Source organism: Oryctolagus cuniculus, chromosome 8 (assembly GCF_964237555.1).
Source record: "Oryctolagus cuniculus chromosome 8, mOryCun1.1, whole genome shotgun sequence".
NCBI classification, from domain to species: Eukaryota; Metazoa; Chordata; class Mammalia; order Lagomorpha; family Leporidae; genus Oryctolagus; species Oryctolagus cuniculus.
The window spans coordinates 81,393,026-81,415,616 of NC_091439.1; the positions used below are offsets into that span (position 1 = coordinate 81,393,026).

Below are 22,591 nucleotides of genomic sequence, written 5' to 3' on the forward strand. Positions count from 1 at the left end.
TACGCACCCAATGATGGGGCACCCAGCTATTCAAAACAATGTTAATGTATCTAAAGGAAGACATATGCTCCAACACAATAATAATGGGAGACTTCAATATGCCACTTTCATCAATGGACAGGTCAACTAGACAAAAATCAACAAGGAAACAACATAGTTAATCTACACTATTGACCAAATGGATCTAATTGATATCTGCAGAACATTCCATCCCACAGCTGCAGAATACACATTCTTTTCATCAGTGAATGGAACATTCTCTAGGATAGACCATATAGTAGGCCTTAAAAACAAGTTTTAATGGATTAAAAGAATTTGAATCATACCATTATCTTTTTTGAACACAATGGAAGGAAGCTGGAAATTAACAACATAAAAACTCTAGAAAACATTCAAACATATGGTGTCTGAAAAACATGTTCCTGAATGAACAGTGAGTCATAGAAGAAATCAAAAGGAAAAACCAAAAAATTTCTTGCAATGAGTGAAGATGACAACACAACATATCAAAACTAATAGGATATACCAAAAGCAGTGTTATTAGGAAAGTTTATAGCAATTAGTGACTACATCAAAAAAACTGGAAAGGTATCAATAAAATGACCTAACAATATATTTCAATTCTTAGAAAAAACAAAAACAAACCAAACCCAAAATTAGTATGAGGAAAGAAATAATAAAAATTAGTACAGAAATAATGCCATACCTGAGAAAACTGGTAAGACCAGTACCATTCACAATAACTTTAAAAAAAGGTGAAATACCATGAAATAAATTAAACATAGAATATGAAAGTCCTTTAAAATGAAAATTACAAAACATTAAGAAATAGAAGAAGACAAAAAAAATTTAAAAACCTTATACAGTCATGGATGAAAAGAATTAATATAATCTAAATTTCCATACTACCCAAAGTGATTTACAGGTTCAGTGTGATCCCAGTCAAAATACCAAGGACATTCTTCTCATATCCAGCAAATGAAACACTAAACAAAGTGAAGAAGCAACTGACAGAATGGGAGAGAGTATTTGGCAATTAATCATCCCATAAAGGATTAATATCCAGGACATGTAAGGAGCTCAAGAAATTCAACAACAAAACAAACAAGCCAGCTAGGAAATGGGCAAAGGATTTGAAGTGGCATTTTTCAAAGGATGAAATCCAAATTGTCAACAGACATATGAAAAAAATGCTTAAGAGGACTATCCAACAGGGAAATGAAAATAAAAACCACAATGTGGTTTTACCTCATCCCAGTGAGTATGGCTATCATTCAAAAATAAAAAAATAACAAATACTGGTCAGCATGTGGAGAAAAGGGCACCCTAATACACTGTTGGTGGGAATGTGAACTTGCACGACCATTGTGGGAGACAACGTGCAGATTCCTCAGAAATCTGAAAATAGATCTACCATATGCCCTAGGCATCCCACTCCTGGGAATTTACACAAATGAATCAGCAATGTGAAATCAGCACAGGAAAGAGTCTGTTCCTCCATGTTTATAGCAGCTTAATTCACAATAGCTAAGGTATGGAATCAACCCAAGTGTCCATCAACAAATGACTAAATAAAGGAATGTGGTAACTACACACAATGGAATACTATTCAGCCACAAAAAATAATGCATCCTGTATTTTGCAACATGCTTTCTCTAATTTGTGGTAGCCAATATATTGAGTACCAAAAAAAAATAAATAAATCAGTATGTGAACAAAAATAAATAAACCCACTCTAACTTGAAGCCAGGCCACAAGTCAACATCTCATGGACAAGAAGACGGATTGGCATCAGTTATCAGATTCACAAATCAAAGATTAAATATATCAGAGACTAAGAGGGTCTCCCAAGATTCATCCCTCTCCTCCTCCCAGTTCTAAGAAACTTCTCTATTTTACATAAGCACATGGCACCCAGCAGACATGTTTCCCAGCTTTGCATGCAGGTAGACTCAGTACTGTAGAAAGGAAAGAAGAGAAATATTCATGTTCTAAGTCATGTGTTTATAGAGAGAATGCTTGCTCACCACTTGCCTTCCTCCTCTTCCCACAGACTGGAATGTAACCCTAGTGACAGTGGCCATGTAGGCAAGTACAACACTGTCTAGACTTCTGTGTCTCTATGAAGCGGAATTCCCCTAAGCCTGGAATCATGCAGCAGCTCAGAATTTAATGGAAGAGAGAAGTGTTCAAGCCACTGTACTTTTTGTCTCTTTGTTAGAACATGATAGGGCATATCCTAAGTACACATAACTCATATACTAGGCCAAAATTCAGAAAATGAGAATTATGTCCATGTTTGCTCACAACAGTAACTCTCACGTCCAGCATAGCACCTGGGACATACTAGGTACTAAATGAAGATTTATTAAATTGAATGAGTTAGGGTGAAATAGATGTGCTTCCTGACTTGATGGAAAATCGCTGCAGTAAAAGGAAGTACACATGAGATAAAAGTAAAGAATGACTGTGCTTTTTAATATTTTATTAATGTCCATTTTTGCAATTCTCCAAAGATGTATTATGCTTCAAGAAAAAAAAAAAAAAACTTTCTGTGTTGGCAAAGTTCCTCTGGCAAGGAAAGCATTTACCAGATACTAAGCCTGTTAGAAAATCAGAGTGACAATAACATAGAATTTCAAACATATTGTTCACCAAACTAAACACTAATAAATACTTCTTGACCACATATAACAGGTGTTAGTGATATTTCTGTGAAGAGGCGCCAAACTATCAATCCATTTTTCAGTGTGCTTAAAGAGGATAATTTTTATTTCTACACACATAACAAGCGTTTATCTGGCTATAGCATGTGCACTTATGCATTGGCTGAATTAAGACATTAAAAGCTCTTGGTGGGCCAGCGCCGCGGCTAACTAGGCTAATCCTCCACTTTGCGGCGCCGGCACACTGGGTTCTAGTCCCGGTCAGGGCACCGGATTCTGTCCTGGTTACCCATCTTCCAGGCCAGCTCTCTGCTGTGGCCAGGGAGTGCAGTGGAGGATGGCCCAAGTACTTGGGCCCTGCACCCCATGGGAGACCAGGATAAGTACCTGGCTCCTGCCTTCGGATCAGCACGGTGCGCCGGCCGAAGCGCGCTGGCCGCGGCGGCCATTGGAGGGTGACCCAACGGCAAAAGGAAGACCTTTCTCTCTGTCTCTCTCTCTCACTGTCCACTCTGCCTGTCAAAAAAAAAAAAAAAAAAAAAAAAAAAAGCTCTTGGTATTGTTAGAGCAAGCATGCTTTTATAACACAATTACTTTCAAATTCTTTTTAAATAGCAATTTTATAACATCACTTTAATATTTATTTAATTTATTTGAAAGGCAAAGTTATCGAGAGGGAGGGAGAGAATGAGATAGACAGAGAGAGATCTTTGATCTCCTAGTTCACTAACCAAATGGCTGCAACAGCCAGGGCAAAGGCCAGGGTGAAGCCAGGAGCCTGGAACTCCATCCTGGCCTCCCACGTTGGTGGCAGGGACCCAACTATTTGGAACATGTTCTGCTACTTTCCTAGGCACATTGGCAGGGAGATGGACTAGAAGTGGAGCATCTGGGACTTGAACTGGTGCTCATGTGCGATGTCAGCATCACAAGTGGCAACTTCACCCATTGTGCCATAGCGCTGGCCTCAACAATGTTATTTGAATCTGGAAATGTCAGTAGTTCTCCGTAAGGCTGAAATTTAAATTAGTAATGCTATTAATAGTATATATCTCATAGACATTTTAATGTTTCTGCACTGTTAGAGCTCTCAGCAAAGAACACTGAACTTAATTTAAGGACAAGTCTTGGAAGGTAGAGTGAAGGGAAACCTCCACAGAGAAATGTTTTCATATTTCAAAGTAAGTGAAGCCCAAGCCATCTATTTACAAAGGATTGTGAAATAGGGACCTATATTTTCTCTTCCCCTGAGAACATCTTTGTTTTAGGGTGATTAAAACACACACTCTCTCTCTCCATCTCCTTGGCAACTGTTTAGTAGTCCCTGTATAGACCCTGAGATTCATAACTTCTTCCTGCTGGTGCAAAATCCCCTTTATATTTCTGGCTAACATCTGGCCTTTGTAGCACTGCCCAAAAAACAAAAGGGGCCATGGGTCACTGATGCAGTTACTGCCTTAAGGAATAATATGTTGCCTCCAATCCCAAACTTTCACACCTGTTTCAGAACAAAAATCAATGAATATAGTTAGTCTTCTAATAAAGAAGCGAAGGTCTCTGAGCAATACAGGATAAGTTTGTGTGCTATGGACGCGGTAGCTGACTCTGATTCTATTCCCTATCTCTTACCATGTATATCAAAAGAAAAGATTTCAGTAATGAGGCACTTCTACCAATGAACTTCATCCTCCTCAAAGTGCAAAGAAGCACAGAGGTAGCAATTTTGCAGGATTCACTCTGTGACTAATGAACTTCTCTAGCATCTTTTCCCACTTTTCTATTCACACGCTTCATCTCATGCAGCGGCATCATCAGAAGACTTCTCAATTCAGATTTCTGCCTCTACATGACCACCTTAGTGAAGACATTTTGTGTAGCATGTCAAATGTGGTTCTTGGTAAGCAAAAATAAGTGTTTTTTTTAATTCTATTTTCCTCTTTTATGAAGTATTATTGCTTCTTTTCATAGCTAATCCCATTATACCTTCCTACTTCCTTGATTATGTTTTCTCTTTCTGGTCTCTCAGTCTCTGATTCTCCATGGGTGCAGCTCAGCTGTCTGCGTTGGGTTCCCATGTGTCTCTCCTTCCTCTCTTCCTCCATTCCCTCTTTCTGTTATTGCTATCTGTTTTCTTCTCACTATTCCTGCTTAGCTTTCTGTGTCTGCCTATCTGTCTCTCTCTCTCTCTCTCTCTCTCTCTCTCTCTCTCATCCCCTTCCCCCTCAACTCCACACTGACTCCAATATCCAATGTTTCCTCTCTAGTAGGGTAAACAGACTTTCTGCTTTCTGTCATAACAAATGTAAACCTTCCTTTCTCTTTGAGATTGCAAGTTTTTTGTTTTTTGTTTTTTGGTTTTTTTTTACAGGCAGAGTGGACAGTAAGAGAGAGAGACAGAGAGAAAGGTCTTCCTTTGCCGTTGGTTCACCCTCCAATGGCCGGCGCGGCCAACGCGTTGCGGCCGGTGCACCACGCTGATCCAATGGCAGGAGCCAGGTGCTTCTCCTGGTCTCCCATGAGGTGCAGGGCCCAAGCACTTGGGCCATCCTCCACTGCACTCCCTGGCCACAGCAGAGAGCTGGCCTGGAAGAGGGGCAACCGGGACAGAATCCGGCGCCCCGATGGGGACTACAACCTGGTGTGCCAGCGCCGCAAGGCGGAGGATTAGCCTAGTGAGCCGCGGCGCCAGCCATAAAAATTCAGATGTAGTAACCTTTTTTTAAAATTTTTTTTTGACAGGCAAAATGGACAGTGAGAGAGAGAAAGGTCTTCCTTTTGCCGTTGGTTCACCCTCCAATGGCCGCCGCGGCTGGCGCATCGGACTGATCCGAAGCCAGGAGCCAGGTGCTTCTCCTGGTCTCCCATGGGGTGCAGGGCCCAAGCACTTGGGCCATCCTCCACTGCACTCCCGGGCCATAGCAGAGAGCTGTCCTGGAAGAGGGGCAACCGGGACAGAATCCGACGCCCCAACCGAGACTAGAACCCAGCGTGCCCGCGCTGCAAGGTGGAGGATTAGCCTATTGAGCCACTGCGCCGGCCCAGTGCCATTTAATATTATCAGATAAAATTTAAATTGCTATAGTACTTAAGAATGATTGAAAAAATCAATTGTGACATGACTAGTTCATTAATTTAGATGAGCCTAAAGCATAATTATTACAGAATGTTCAAATTATCCTAATTATTGGCATTCATATAAAACAGTACCTATTTCATAGGGTGATAATGGCTTTCAAGTACATTTTCTATGATTTGCTGCATTTCCTCTGAAATTGGGGGAGGGGTGTCATACTATTCCTCCAATATGTAGTATTTACAAATACAAATACGCACATTGTGATATCAATGCATTTAACAGGAAACAATTCAACATGTAAAGGGTTTCCATTAAGCATCAAGCACTTTTGGAATCTGGAGACTGTAAGGATGAATAGGTCACGATCTTTGTCCTAGAGCGAACATCATGCAGCAGCAGACACAGACTTAAATAGTAATAACATGGTGAAGAGTGACAAAAGAGCCATCGTGTTGACACAGATGGGAGAGAAGTCACTCTTGCTCAGCAGTCGGGAAGGTGAGTTTAGGGCTTCACAGACGGGGTGACCCGAGAGCTGAAATGGGAAAGCCAGTGTCGTTCCCCCTCTTCGTGGAGGAACAACACAGGACCCTGTGCTGTTCTTTCGTCTGCTCGGCCCTCCCCGGGTTTACTGCTGGTTCTTCCCGGGTTGACTACCGTCCCTTCCACCTCCGTGGAAGGGCGGTTCCCCCTCCACTTTCCCCACTTCCGCGGGGGAGCGGCACACCGCCGGCCGGCTCTCTCAGGGGCTGCTCAGGTGTTCCTCATAGATGTTCCTGGTGCATGTTGTCTCTCTCCTCCTTTATAGTCCTCTTCCACCAATCCCAACTCTGCTACCCACACGCCGATTACGCTGCTCTCCTCCAATCAGGAGCAGGATCAGCTCCTGCAGCTCAATCAAGTTGGTGAGAGGCAGCTGCGTAGAAGTTGTTACTCCCTTCTCAGCGCCATATTGTGGGAGAGCAGATGCATAGAATAAGTCTTAATTCGAGTAACAGTCTAGTCTGAGTTGCTCCCCACAGCCAGTAATAATTTCCCAGCGGAAATGGTAGGCACATCAAGTGCATTCAGTAGGGGGCAATGGCTTCTTATAAATATCAGGTGCACAAAAGCTGTCAGCACGTTGGAAACAGTGGCTAGTACACCATTCTGAAATACCTGAATCTCATTCTGTAGGAAACTTCACTCAGTCTCTCAGTTGGGAAGTTGGGGGAGGGGAGGAACATTGCATGAATTCAAGACAGAGAACAACTGCTAGACCCCAAGGGGAGGAGAAAGACTCAGAAACACAGTTGGGTGTCCAGCTGCAGTCCTCCTCACAGAGGAACTGGAATGACTGGAAAGACTGGAGATGACAGGAGGGGGAAGGTGAAATGGACAGCTCACAGACCCGAGGCCTTTTGTTTTCTCCGGCATGTAGGAGGTAAAGCATTCTGTATAGAGTCTATGCAATGGAATTGGGAGCTTGCATGAAAGTTCTAGAAGGATTGTAACAGCCACCATGGGATATGGATTGAGAGGTGAAGAGGCACCTAGTAGAATGGTTGCTAAGCAGGAATGAGGGCCCAGCTGAGGTGATGCTCATAAATGCACACTGGAAAAAATCAACACAATGATATTTTTCCAGCTGGGTCCAGCCTTCCAGCAGCAGCAAAGGAACTAGCCCTTGTCCATTGAGCTGATCTACATAACAGTTTAGAAAAGAAAGCTACAGAGGACAAGGAGGTGATAAAATAGAAAGCGTCTGATAGCATCTGAAACCGATCTGCAGGCCTCAGGTCGGATAAGAAAACAATTCAGCAGGAGAGCCCTGGGCTCAAGAAAAGGGAGTCCTTGGAAGACAGATGCCAGAAAGGAGGCATGGGGAGAGAAGGAGGGAGGAGAGAGGCTTGCACAAAGAGGAGACTGATGTTTATGTACCAACAATGTGGCTGATAATTCTTCTATTCACTGATTCTTTCCATTTTCTTGTGTGGTCTGAACCATTAGGCCAGTGGATTAGTTGCCATCTGATATTTATTAGATCTTCTCTGAGTTCTTATTCTCCAAGTCCTATCTCTGCTCTTTAGACTGAGTTTCTTACTGGTCATTTGAAATCTAAAGTTCATTCTTTTTTTAACTTTTTTTTTTTTTGACAGGCAGAGTGGACAATAAGAGAGAGAGACAGAGAGAAAGGTCTTCTTTCCGTTGGTTCACCCCCAAAATGACCACTGCGGCCAGCGCGCTGCGCCGATCCGAAGCCAGGAGCCAGGCGCCTCCTCATGGTCTCCCATGCGGGTGCAGGTGCCAAGCACTTGGGCCATCCTCCACTGCCTTCCCGGGCCACAGCAGAGAGCTGGACTGGAAGAGGAGCAACCGGGACAGAACCGGCGCCCCAACCAGGACTAGAACCCGGGGTGCCAGCGTCTCAGGCGGAGGATTAGCCCAGTGAGCTGTGGCGCCGGCCTGAAGTTCATTCACTTAATACCAGCCACCAGCCCATCAGATGGGAGTGCATGAATTAGAAAAGACAGTACCTTTGGGTGAAGGTGACCACCCACCAGGGTCAGGTAAAGACGAGGCTGAGTCAAGCCCCTACAAGTGCTGCATCCCCATGCTCTTGGGCAGAGCACACATCCCTCAACCATATTCTGCTGTCCTTGATGAACTCAAAGATAAAAAAAACCTTAAATATACTGGGCATCGTATCTACCCAGAATGGCTGTAATATATTGATTTGATCAATGGCATATTAAAATCTGTAGAAACATTTTAGTGAAAACAATAGAGAATAATATAAATAAGGAAGAACATAGCTAGGAGAATCCAAAGCTCATATAAGAAATTTTATGTCAAATGAGGTGGCTATGTTCCCTTTCTGGTGGTGTTTTAAACTCTCCAACCATGCAGGAGCTTAAAATGCAATCGCTCAATGCTGGATTCATAACTTTGAACACGTAAAGTGAAAAATCATTTGACAGGGTCAAATGTTTTAAATAAATTTAAATCCCATAGCAGGAGACATCAGGAATTCAAGAGCGGACAGCAGACAAAGGGGATGACAGGGCTGTCACTCCACCTTCCGCGCTAAAGGATGTCTTTCTTTGTCCTCAGCTCTCACATTCAAACCCATGATTAGCAAGACAGCTCAGCCTCTATAAACAGAACGTGATGCTGTAACAGGCCGGAGGCACGGCCAAGTACCCTCCCTCCCTCTGAGCTGCATTAGAAGCTCTGCTAATCCTTAGTATTTTTAGTTACAATATTTATAACACATACCTGCTCTCTTCTTTAAAACAATAAAAGGCCACCTGATCTACAGATGGAATGGACAGGTCTCTCGGAGCTTCAAATGAGAACGATTCCCCGAATCTGAGGAACAGCAGTTGCCATCTGTTATTTAGCTTAATTTGCTTTAACTGATGATCTAACTTCTTTCTGTGAAGAATTTGGCTTTTCTAAGATGCACGGAATAGCGCAGTATTAAGCCTTCAGATAGTTCTATGTGGGTTATGGGTTATTTTTAATATAACCATGGTACACTTTGGTCCTAACAACTAGTCAGGATCTATGCATCTGAAAAAATAGTACATGCACCACAAACTGACTTCCTTTTGGCAACAAAAAAAATCTATTGATGCCTTAAAAGACAAATATTAAATAAAATAAAAATCAATCAGTATCACTTAACTATCTCATCTTTAGGATTGAAGTAGAAACTGAAAAATAAAATCTTGTGGCAGTGACATTATCACTTGTATCTCTAAATGACTTACAGAAAAGATTCAATTATCTGTAAGTGAATAATTATCTATGGAAATTTAAATGATTACTTTTCACCTTTGTCAAGAAAAATGCTGCTAGGCTACAAATTCTTGCTGTCAATTTTCACTATACAATGTAAATAATCACAGATTAACTGAAGAATCACGGAGATCAGAATAAATGTCCACAAGACATTCCAAAGCCAAATGCAATTTTTAAAAATATGTACCAACAACAGTTTCCACATCAGTTAGCACACTGACAATTGTATATATTTGTACACATGAGAACATATATAATTTGTGGCTAACACACAGAGATGTGGATATTTTACATGCATATTTTTTCTTTTAAATATATTAACATCAAACTTCTACCCATTGTTTTTCAAAGCATCAGATTCTCTCTGTGTTGGAACAATTGGATTTGCACGTCATACTCATTAATCAAGAAATAAGTTAAATAAATATTTGGAATCTATGCTGCACAAAAAGGCCACGAAGAACAGCAAAACGCAGAAGAAGAATCCAGTTCCCCCGGCCATCAGTACCGCAGACCACAGTGAAAACAAGGTATTTGAAGCTCAATACTCCTTATCTCAATAAAGTTGCAATAAGGGTCTAAATTGTAAAATTAACGAAAAATAGTAGAGACACCGAATGTGCTGATGTCCCAGATGCAAAGCCCAGGGTAATCATTTCCACTGGTCAAGGGCTAAATGGAAATGTGTGATTAAAGCTGTGTCATTTCATGTAATGGCTCATTAATGACTCCGAGAAGAGAAATGTGCCAAGGAAGCTTGAGTGATCTTTCCAGAAACAAAATCATTTGGGGACCATTGATCAAGTCTCTTTAGTGTTATTCAGGAAGTCTGATGTCTTAGAAAACCCTCTGGATGAATTTACCCATATCTCATCATTATCCTCAACCTCATAATCATATAATGCTTCTATCCAAATTGTATGCTTAAAAATAGTTAGCTGGGTCTATGTAGTCACTTTTCAAAGATTTGATTAAAAATCAATTTTAAATGTTATTTATTGTAAATAACATTGATTAACTGAAATCCAGGTGGAAAGATGGAGGGAGGGAGGTAAAGAGGGGAGAAATGGCTCAGATGCTTCTTTGCCAGACTCACTGGTAGAGTTTTAGTAAAGTCATTTTATTAAATCCTATGTTCTCAGTTGTATTATACCAACATGTAATATACTTAATCTGATGTTCAAGCAACTATTACAGCCAGGCATCTTCCTGGGTTACATAGGCTGACCTTTTGCATTTTCCACTGTGAGAAAAGTTTAACACAAGATTCTTCCCCTCAATTCTACTGAAGCTCATAACAATTTTAGATTTATAAGACAGTCTCATGTATCTAAGCTTGTACTCTCTTGGTTCTTACGAGATAATACTATCTTTATTTTATAGACAAGTAAATCTAGGTTCTAGAAAACCGAAACTTAAATACTGTTATTGATAAAACACAATGGGAAATTCAATGACTTGTTGATTATAGGTGGATTTGCGATTGTAATGAGTGAAGATACTAATGTATCTTTCAGTATCTGGAGTTTAATCTACAATATTTAAATGTGCAGTCATTTTTACAGAGTTCTGGGAATTTAATCAATTTTCCATTTAATCTTCATCAGCAATAATTATATATTGACTACCTTTGTATCATGCACATTAGCATGACCAAATTTCAATCCCTTTTGTTCTTAAATATACTTAAAATTGGTTGCTAGCCTTTTTGAGGCATTTTTTAATGTATCTAATTAGTTCAAAGGTAATTAAATCTGCACTGATGGAGTAACTCAAGTTCATCAAGATAGAAAAAGTTTCTAAAATCATCAGTGAGTCAATAGTGTATTTTTAACAAAAATGAGTAATTAAAGGGGGAGTCTTTTAATAAGCCATGTTTTCCAAGTACCTAGAGGCTATTACTATTTTTATGATGGTTTCACAGACAGTGATTCTGTATGCATATGATTTGACTTGGCATTATTATAGTCATATTTTGGAGCACTTGGAAAAATCTGTGATATTTTGGTTTGGTCCTAGTTTTGTTGGTTTCTTTGGTTTTGACTCTGCTTTCCCCATAATAATTCTACCCACTAGTACTACATAAAGTTGGAAAATAAAGGTGCATACTACTCTCCACAATTCAAAAACTAACACATAAACACCCACACTCACACACATGGAAAACCTTTTCCTCCTTTATCCTTGATAACTAAGGCACAGGGGAGTTTTTCAGTCAGCAATGTAGACTCCTTGGGAAGTAGTGCTAACTACCCTGCTTTATCACTTTATCAATAGCTTTAAAGAGACTTTGTATCCCTCCCTAAAGTTCCCAGCCTTACATGCTAGGTGTACACCAAATCACATTTATTTTCTTATCACTTTAAATCCTATATGGGGATTTAAAACAGATGTATGTGTATCTATTGTATCAGATGGAATAGACAAAGAATCAGATGCTGGGATGATAAAGGATTCACTAGATAAAATGCTGTAATAATCATAGTTTCATGCACCTCAGTGCTAACTTTTTAAATGATTTCTATCTCTGCCCTCCTTCAGAATATTTAACAACCAAGAAAAACCATAAGTATAAGAATTCTAGACTTCTCTTTAGTCTATCAAGCCCTCAGCTTGACCATCGTTAACCAACTCATATAGCCACCAGTATCCACCTATCAAAGGAAGCTGATGAGGTAAGCCACATGACGCTTTGCAAATGAGAATATGTAAACAAATGAGGTTCTGCTGAACTCAGAATAACTGAGAATTTAACTCAAATATGTTATCTACATAGGAAATGGTTACATTTACATTAGACTACTAATTAAAACACATTAACCAGAAATTATTTCTCAAATTTTTTGTTAAAAAGAAAGAAATGTATAGCATATATATATATCTATATATATATCTAAAATATAGGGGCCAACATTGTGGTGCAGTGTGTTAAGCTACTGCCTACAACTCGGCACCCCATATGAGCACCAGTGTGAGTCCCAGCTCCTCCACTTCAATTCCAGCTCCCTGCTAATGCACCTGGGAAAGCAGAAGATGGCACAAGTACTTGGGTCCCTGCAACCCACACAAGAGACTTGGAGGAAGTTCCTGGTTCCTGGCTTCAGATCCGCCAGTTCCAGTCAATGCAGCCATTTGGGGAATGAACCAGCAGATGGAAGTGCTCTTTCTCTCTCTCTCTCTCTCGCTCTCGCTCTCGCTCTCTTTCTCTAACTCTGCCTTTCAAAGAAATATATAAATATTTAAAATAAATAAAATAACATAGGATATCAATCCAATTAAGTTAAACTAATCCACCAGAATAGGAGTATGTATATATACATGTAATATACAATTATCATCAATAATCGTACATGGATTATATATTCATTATATTGATATATATGGAAATATACTGCATTTAAAATAAACTATTCTGCTGGACTGCTTTAGTGCATTTTATAAGTATTTCAACTTTAAATAGATGCTTTTCTCTTTTTTTTAATATTTATTTATATATTTGAAAGTCAAGTTACACAGAGAGTGAGAGACAGAGAGAGAGAGAGAGAGAGATCAATCTTCCATCTGCTTGTTCACGTCCCATATGACCACAACAACCAGGACTTGGCCAGTCCAAAGCCAGGAGCCAGGAGCTCCACCCAGGTCTCCCACAAGGGTGGCAGGGGCTCATGGACTTGGGCCATCCTCTGCTGCTTTTCCTAGGTCATTAGCCTAGAGCAGGACCAGAAGTGGAACAGCTGGAACTGGAACCAGTGCCCAAATGGGATGCCAGAGTTACAGGCAGTGGCTTTATCCATTATGTTACAACACTGGCCCCATCTCTTAGTTCTTACTGGAATTTTAGAAAAGTTCAGCTAACATAAAATATATCACTTTGTTTCTAAGTACTTAAATTTTAAATGTAGACTATTTTACAATAGTCTCCATAAATCTATGTTTTTATATGTGTTATGCTTATATCTTTACGGGAAATATCCTGCTAAATATTGTCTTAGGATATTGGATTGGGACGACTTATAAACTGATTATGTTACACCACCAAAAAGTAAACAACAGGGTTTTACCTCCCATCATTTAAATCACCACAATAACCCCCTTTTCAGTTAAACGGAAGATCAGCATTGGCAATTTTTCGCTGCCAAATTTAGTTGTGACTTTTTTCACCACTTTTGCTGTCAGTTTGAATCATCTTTAGAGGAAGAAGTTAGATAATACAAAGTGTCGCTTGGCTTGGCACGGAACAACAGGAAGGCAGGAAGAGAAGACAGTAAAACCCCTGCTGTTTATTTCTTCCTATGCTCATTTTAGTGCAGGGGCTGGTAGTAGAAGAAATACCATTGAGACCCTTTTCTGATGATTGGGAAATGTTGTGGAATGATTTGTTCTACTGACACCTGACCACTGTTGTCAAAACTCTTCTACAAAATATGTTACAATTCCTTACCTACAAAGCAACAGAGGATTCCCAGCTCACACAGAGTAGCAGAATAATTTTCATTCTTTCTGCTTCAACAGGTAATCTTTCTTTTCCATGGGGGCAGAAAGAAAATTTGCTTTTATTCCAGAAGATTTCACCTTAGTTTTAATGATTCTCAATAATGACATTTTTAGTCTAACATTCCTGGTGCATGAGAAAATAGCATAGTAACAGATTTCTTTTGAATATATTTTAGTATTGACTTTTTCTCTTGATAATAAGTAAGCAATAAAGCAGTCCAAAGAAGGAAAACAAATTGTCAGAACCCAATAACAAGTTTAAGGTAACTGGGACAGCAGAAATGAGACTCCATTTCAAACAAGTTAGAAGGATGGGGATTCTGTGGCGTGTCAATAAAGCCAAACATTTATAGTAGAAAACCAGAATCCCAGAGTAGGCATTTGGTGTAGTCATTAAGATGCAGGTTGGGCTGGCGCCATGGCTCACTAAGCTAATCCTCCGCTTTGCGGCGCCGGCACACCGGGTTCTAGTCCCGGTCGGGGCGCCGGATTCTGTCCCGGTTGCCCCTCTTCCAGGCCAGCTCTCTGCTGTGGCCAGGGAATGCAGTGGAGGATGGCCCAAGTGCTTGGGCCCTGCACCCCATGGGAGACCAGGAAAAGCACCTGGCTCCTGCCATCGGATCAGCGTGGTGCGCTGGCCGCAGCACGCCGGCCGCTGCGGCCATTGGAGGGTGAACCAACGGCAAAAGGAAGACCTTTCTCTCTGTCTCTCTCTCTCTCACTGTCCACTCTGCCTGTCCAAAAAAAAAAAAAAAAAAAAGATGCAGGTTGGAATTCCCACATCCCATATTGAGTACCTGGGTTCGACTCCTAGTTCCACCCCCTGCTCTATTTCCACTTTTACCTTCTGGATAATGCGCACCTCAGAAGGCAGCACATGATGGCTCATATAGCTGCTTCCCTACCACTCATGTGGGAGATCTGGATGGTATTCTCAGCTCCCAGCTTCAGACCCAAACCAGGCACTATGGCAACCATTTGGGGAGTAAACCAGTAGATGGAAACATGCATTCATTTTTTTCTCTATCAAATAAAAATACACAAATTATTTTAAAAAAATAAAGAATCCTTCTTGCACATACACACACAGTTTGATGGTGACACCTGTAAAAAGAATCTGATAGTGTCTGTTTTGGAATTTGTTCCTCCATGTCTTATTCCTGCTTCAAAGAAAAGTTGAAAATAAAAAAAGGAAATCAATGAACTCTTTAGTCTATCCCTCAGAGATTTGTTTTCTTTTTCTTGTAGTAAATTTAGGAATTCAGTTTCCAATTTCATCCAGTCACTACACTCAGGATTATACGGAACATTCAAGATGTTATGCAAAGCTGACTGCTTTCATGAACAGAGAGAAGATTTATGGATTTCAGGAGCAGGTCTGAAAATGAATTTGTGTTTGTTGTGAGAGACAAATGAACTCACCCTGGACAGAAGCAATAGAAAGGAAATTAAATTAAGGTCAGGTGGGTGGAGAGGACAAATCAATACAAGAACAGATCTGTAAGGAAGCCGTGTGTTACAGATACACCATGTGATAAGGAAACCAAGGTATCTCAAAGCCTTGCCTGGGGCAGATGGACAAGGAAGAGACAATACTCGTGTCTGGGAGGAGTATGCCATAACTGCAGAGTCTGCGCTCAAGTTAGAGATGGCTGGAAGATGAGGGACAGGGGTATGGAGGATTTCAAAAGTTTGTGGAAGATGTAATTAAAAGTTAGGTTTATTTTGATGCATTCTTTTAATCCATGCATTGTTTTTCTGGCATACACATTTTCCACAAACATTTTGGAGACGCCTTGTATGCCATCCTATGCCATCCGATTTCCCTTTGCATTCTTTGCCAGCCTGAATATGATTTTATTCTCTCAGCTATAAACAAAAGTCAAATAATCTTAGGAGACTATTATTATAGACTTCAGGTGTTCCCTTATTGACAAATTTACTGACAGATTTGGTGGTGAGGATTTGGCACAGCTGTTACAACGCTACTTGCCTTCATTAGAGAGCCTAGGGTTGAATCCTGCCTCTATTCCTGATTCTGGCTTCCTCCTATTGCACACCCTGGGAGGCAGCAGAGGATGCTCCAAGTAACTGAGTTACTGCCACACACCTGGGAGACCCAACTGAGTCCCGGGCTGCAAACTGGCCCAACATTGACAGCTGAGGGCATTTGGGGAGTGAGCCAGTGAATGGAAAGTGTATCTATTTATCTTTCTCTCCTAATTTCTTTTCTACTCAGAGGTATTTTATTATCTAACTCTATTTTCAATTACTATTGTCAATAAAATAGTGAGGTCTTATCTGTGGCCTGATCTACGCCCTGGACACCATCCTAGGCTCTGGCTCCCATCGCCATTGCTAGAAGTCAGATGATCAAACGGCCCAACCGCATGTGTCAGCTCCAGCCCCACCCTAACAGAATTTGCTGCTCCCACTTCCCTACCTGGTGCAAGAGTATAACAGGACCTGCTTCCCGCACACATGCTCCCTCTCTCCTGATCTCTCTCTCTCTCTCAATTCCCCTCTCTTTCTTTTTCCTACACCCTCTCCCTCTAGCCTGTTGGATATCCTTATCAATAAACCCTTTCCCTTACTCCGGTGTTTGGTATGTTTTGTGGTGGCCTTACAACTAAATCTAAGATGAAGGAAGATTTCTATCCCATAGAAGAAGTAGAGACCCAAAATGTTTTATGAAACATACTACAAAACTCTTACTTGAAGATTTTCAAACCTTTCTATGACAATCTACTAAGTTATTGAATCAAATGCTGCTTTGTGTCTATTTTAGATTCTTTAAAGTCCTTTCAGTTTGGACAGACCTCATTTTTGATGACTCACTGTTACTAAAAGAGAAATGAAATTATTCTCACAAGTATCTGAGCATCTGAACAGAGAATCTTAGAAAAACTTTCTCACATTAATATTATATAGTTTTCTATCAAACAGAGGCAGACAAGAATCACTCTTTCACTTTCTCTGCTGGTACACTTAAGTAACTTATGGAGTTATCTTAATATTAGAAGCTTCAGTATACCGTGTATACTAGTATTGGTACCACAACAAATCACCACAAACTCAGCTTAAATCACACAAATTTATTATCTTAGAGTTCTGTAGGTCAGAAGTCCTATAGGCATTGCCTAAGAGGCTGGCAGGCTGAGCTCCTTTCTGGAGTCGCCAGAGGAAGATTTGTTTCCTAGGTCTTGGGATCACGGACAGATTTCAAGTCCTTCTGGTCACAGGACTGTGATCTCCATTTTACTGCTGATTGGCAGCTGACAGACATTCCCAGGTTCTAGAATCCATCTGCATTCCTTGACTGATGGCCCCACTTCCTCCATCTTCAACGCTAGCAACAAGGTAAGTCTCCCTCATATATCAAATCTCTTTCCTATCTCTTCCTACTTCATTTTTCTGATTTACACTTCTGCCTTCCCTTTCCATTATCAAGCATTCATTGTATTGGACTGGTTCCACCTAGACACTCCAAGTAATCTCCCTATTTTAAATGGTTAAGCTTAATTGCACCTGCAAAGTCCATTTTACCATAGTCAAAGATTCAAAGGTAACATATTCAAAGATTGTAAGGATTGGGACCTGAGCAGACTGGGGAGCATATTCTGCCTATCACACCATGAAACCATTTTGTGCAACAACAGATCAGCTGATACCTGCACCACAAATAAATACATAAATATTGAAAATAAATATTTACCCACTTAAATGTCTTTAAAATCTTGAAAGAGTTGGCTCATGGCTAAAGGTATTGGAATGTTCCATCTTACAAATTGCAAAAATAACTCACTGACTGTGATGGAAATTGGTCAAGTGAATTTTAACTAAAGCTTGGTGAGTTAATTTAAACCCTAATGTTATAATTTACCAAGTACACTAGGAGTGCCCTTCTGCATTTGCAAAGACTAAACACTGAAAATGAACTTAAACCAGCTGTCAGAATGAAATGAGCAATATTTTTAACTGGTTTTATTTAATATAAAATAAAGATGTGAAATAATAACATTATTGTTATCACTAAAACAACATTACACTTCAGATGAATCAAAAAGGAAATTTAAAATTAATTAAATGCTTATTTGTTTGTCATAATATACCTTTAAAGTGTGTTTGTTTTTAAGTGGACCTCATTAACAGCAATAATTTATATACTAAATATATTGTATTAATATCCTTTATAGATATATATAGTGTTCATGTCATAAATTTTTACTTATCTGTTGGTAATCAAAGAGATTCAAAATTATTAAACTAATAAATTCATATTAAATATGCTGGTTGATAAGATATGCTTATCAATTAACCTGATATCATTACATTTGCAAGTATTTTGTAACAGCTAAGTCAGATCTAAATTTATCACAATTTCAATTTATCACTCAAAAATGTCATAAAAGAATGGCTGTTACAGAGTCAAGGATCTTACCATTTTACCAACATTAGGCAAAACTTTTACAAATATCATTCTTTTCTAAATAGAATCTTTTTTTGGACAGGCAGAGTGGATAGTGAGAGAGAGAGAGACAGACAGAAAGGTCTTCCGTTTTTTGCCGTTGGTTCACCCTCCAATGGCCGCCACGGCTGGCATGCTGCGGCCAGCGCACCGCGCTGATCCAAAGGCAGGAGCCAGGTGCTTCTCCTGGTCTCCCATGGGGTGCAGGGCCCAAGCACTTGGGCCATCCTCCACTGCCTTCCCGGGCCACAGCAGAGAGCTGGCCTGGAAGAGGGGCAACCGGGACAGAATCCGGCACCCCAACCGGGACTAGAACCCGGTATGCCGGCACCGCAAGGCGGAGGATTAGCCTATTGAGCTACAGCGCCAGCCTCTAAATAGAATCTTAATTTCAAACATTGGACTTTAAAAGCAACATTTGATATACCATTTGCCTGTCTTTATCATATCAAGGTAGGGGTTATTTGTTGTTTACTTACAATATATTCCCTAATTTCTTACTGTGAAACATACAAATAAAATTTTCTTAAAATATTACCAATAGCTAGAAATATCTAGGTTTCTTGATTTCTTTATGGTTCTTGTGTTATGAATCTTATTTTTCTGTGGATCATAAAAAAAAAAAAACCCACAGGCCAAGATGTACTTATTGCTAGTTATTGTCTTATAAATAACAGTAATACTCATAATTTCATTTTTTTCTCCAACAAAAATTATTTTTCCCTCATCATATGCTCTTTATCATCTGGGTTTTGTTTGGATATTTATATCTGGTACATGCACATGTTCCTTAAACCCATTCCACTTACCAAACTATTCCCTGAGCCCCAGAGCCAATAGGCTTTAGGTTCTGGTAGCGCTTGAGAACTGTGAAGGTTGAGTCTCCCACTTCCACACTGTAGAACTGGTTGTCCACTTTGCTTTTGCTCATGTTGTAATATTTGGCAATATTTGACACATCCACTTGTTTATCAAATCCCTGTCAAAAAGCAGAACAACAAACATGACACACAGAAACAAGCAGAATGATAATCAGGTGCCAAAAAGTCCACTCCTGGTTATTAAATTTTTCTTTATTTTCATATTCAAAGGCAGAGGCCTGTTCTTTTAGTGATTATTTTTATTTAGCCATTTTCACCTAGTTTCATATAGATTGCATATAAAAATGCATATAGGTATATTTATTCATACATGATAACCTGGAGTGAAAGAATTTAGGGGAAAAATACAAAGGATTTTTTTCTTAATATTAAAATAGAACAATCTTAGATTTCAGTCACATAATCATTTATAAAGTATCTAATTTATGGAGCAAGCATCTGCTGAAAATTTCCTGGTCTCAGAGACTATCCAAGTTCCCCTTGAATCAAAGTGAATAAGAAAGCGGTGACCACCAGTCGTCCTTGCTAACAGACCACTGGCCACATGACGAGGGATAGAAGATTGTACCTGCAATTCTCTCCCAGAAAGAACTGAGATTCAAACTAACATGTAGTTGTTTTTTATTTAAATGTTTGTCTATTTTCAATTTATTTGAAACAGAGAGACAGAGATCTTCCATCCTCTAGTTCACTCCCCAAATGCCCACAACAGCTAAGGTTGAGCTGGACTGAAGCAAGGAGCCAAGAACTGAATCTGAGTTTCCCATGCGGTTGCAGGGACCCGAGTTCTTCAGTTATCATTCACTGTCTGCCAGGATGCACATTGTCAGGAAGCTGCATGGAAAACCTAGGAGCCCGAGCTGGCATCAAACAGGCACTCAGGATGGCCACCTCGCTTCTTAACCACCACGTCAGATGCCTGATCCCAACGTGTAGTTTTAATTATTCTAATTAGGTAAATTTGAGTGAAACAGTGCTGATTTCCATGTTCTCGTTAATATAAGACAAAATGCCATTATCCTGTAATAGGCAAAAATTCAGTCCAAATTAGTACTATTGTAAAATATCCATGACACATTATTTTTGGAAAGTTTATATTTTCAATAGCTTACTTTTGCATTTTGTTTATTATTAATAAAGATGCATCTATCAATCATATTTAGTAACTGAAAACTATCTTGGAAATTTTGAATTGATACTCTGGTTTATGTATTTGGTAACCATGATTATTTTTTAATTCATTAATTATTCTATATTGTACATTATGATATAAATGGCATATAGTCCATAAAAAGAAGTGACCTTACAGGATATCATAGAGCCCATTCCTTACAGTACACCCTGGTGAATGCCCACCTAATAGGTATCCCCTCTTTTGCTGCTTTTGTTCAGATTATGAATACCCACACTTCCTGTAGATTTCTTCTAAGTCCCAGCAATTGAAAATGGAATCATCTAAGACAGTGAGTCTCATTAAAGCTAGCATTAACCGACTGGGGCCATTTGGGAGATCTGCAGGCATGTTTTGAAGTGCCACAATGATGGGAGTCATGGCTCATGTTGATTTGTTCCTCAGACAACACTGGGTGTCCTGCAGTGAGGTGGCGTATTGCTCCATAATGAGCAATTTCCCACATACCTCACTCTCTCTGTAACTCTTTCAAATAAGTAAATAAATATTTAAAAAACAAAGAAAAAAAAGAAAGTAGATATAAACTTCTCTGGGCTTTGAACCTCTGGATTGGCCATGAAATCATTTTCCTTGGTAACACTTTGCATTTCTTCTCTAAATGAAAGATTTAAATAAAGATTGAAATAAAAACACAACCTACTTCTCTCCTGTCTGACACAGGCAACATAAGTAATGGAAATGAGGAGAAAACAGTGTAGATGGTATGAACATGGGTGGCAAAACCTATGAATCCAGTGCAAGGATCACAAACCCCTTAACAGCTGAGAAAGATCTGGGAGTAAGAGATACAGGACTGGCCTGTGATTGAGTCAGTACTGTGGCAGCATTTGATGCCAAGGCACAATCTTTGACCTCAAAGAATAACATGGACCCTAGATTAGGAGTCTTAGTAGTTTGGGTGGAAAACTGAAGACTTCACAAAATTTGCGAATGTAATAACAAAAGGTCTGAAATCCAAGAGGCTATCTGCGGAGTATGGAACAGAAAATTAAAGAAGATGGTTAAAAGCCAAGGTATTGCAAGCATATTCAAGAACACAAGAAAAGGAATTACAATTTAGACAATGGGTGTGGACAAGTTCAGAGAAACATTAGTTTTAAACAATCTTGTGGGAGGCAGGATCCGTCTCCTGCGGGAGGCGAAGCCCGCCTCCCATAATATGGCGCTAAGGAGTAACCAGCTTTTACATAGCTGATTCTTGACTACTAGAATTGCAGGAGCCGATTCATCCTCTGATTGGAAGAGAATGGCATGCTTGACACGTGGACAGGCGGAGCACGGATTGGTGGAGAGGACTATAAAGGAGAAGAGAGACAGCACGGTGGTGTGGGTTGGTTGGAGAGTGCGTTGGAGAGTTCGCGGGGAAGTTCATTGCTTCGTTCTTTCCCGTTTCTCTCTACTCATTCTTGCTTTGGGAGTTCGCTGTTTGCTCATTCTTGCTTTACTATAGAATAGACTTGTAAAAAAGGGAACAACAAGAGTCTGGTCTGGTGCAGCTCCTCTGCGTGCGGAGGAGCAGCAAATCTTTGATTTTTTTTTTAAAGATTTACTTATTTATTTGAAAGTCAGAGTTAGAGAGAGAGAGAGAGAGAGAGAGATCCTCCATCAGCTGGTTCACTCCCCAGATGGCTCAACAACCAGGGCTGGGCCAGACTGAAACCTGGAAACAGGAGTTTCATTCAGCTCTCCCACATGGGTGGCAGAGGCCCAAGGACTTAGGCCATCTTTGATGCTTTTCCCAGGCCATTAGTAGGGAGCCAGTGGGACAGCAGGGACACACAAATCGGTGCCCATATGAGATGCCAGCATCTCAGATGGCAGCTTTACCAGCTATGCCTCCACACAGGACCCAGGAGTCCTTGATTTTAATCACACTACCAGAGACTGCTCTCCATGCCACAGCCTATTTCTATTCTAGACATTTTGGTATGTGAATAAATCAGCCTTGTTAATGTCCTGCTTTTTTCCTGGCTCAGAAAGGTAAAAAAATTTTAGTCTTCAGTTTCTATGGAATCTTCCTTGCCATGC

General features: G+C 40.1%; 1 protein-coding gene and 1 long non-coding RNA gene across 6 annotated transcripts in view; one reads left to right on the forward strand and one right to left on the reverse strand.

Moving 5' to 3' along the window:
• The window catches only part of MAPK10 (mitogen-activated protein kinase 10), a 324,977-nt gene that overhangs the window by 110,685 nt on the left and 191,701 nt on the right, over positions 1-22,591 (reverse strand). For all 5 annotated transcript variants that reach the window (XM_051819603.2, XM_051819602.2, XM_017347438.3 and 2 more), the window contains exon 4: positions 19,300-19,469. In XM_051819603.2, the coding sequence (XP_051675563.2) occupies positions 19,300-19,469 (170 nt within the window). The remainder of the gene's footprint in view (positions 1-19,299; positions 19,470-22,591) is intronic.
• LOC127483183 (uncharacterized) lies at positions 9,007-21,070 on the forward strand. The gene is made up of 4 exons (XR_007909195.2): positions 9,007-10,058; positions 12,070-12,203; positions 15,271-17,382; positions 20,149-21,070. It is a non-coding gene; the product is annotated as an uncharacterized lncRNA (long non-coding RNA).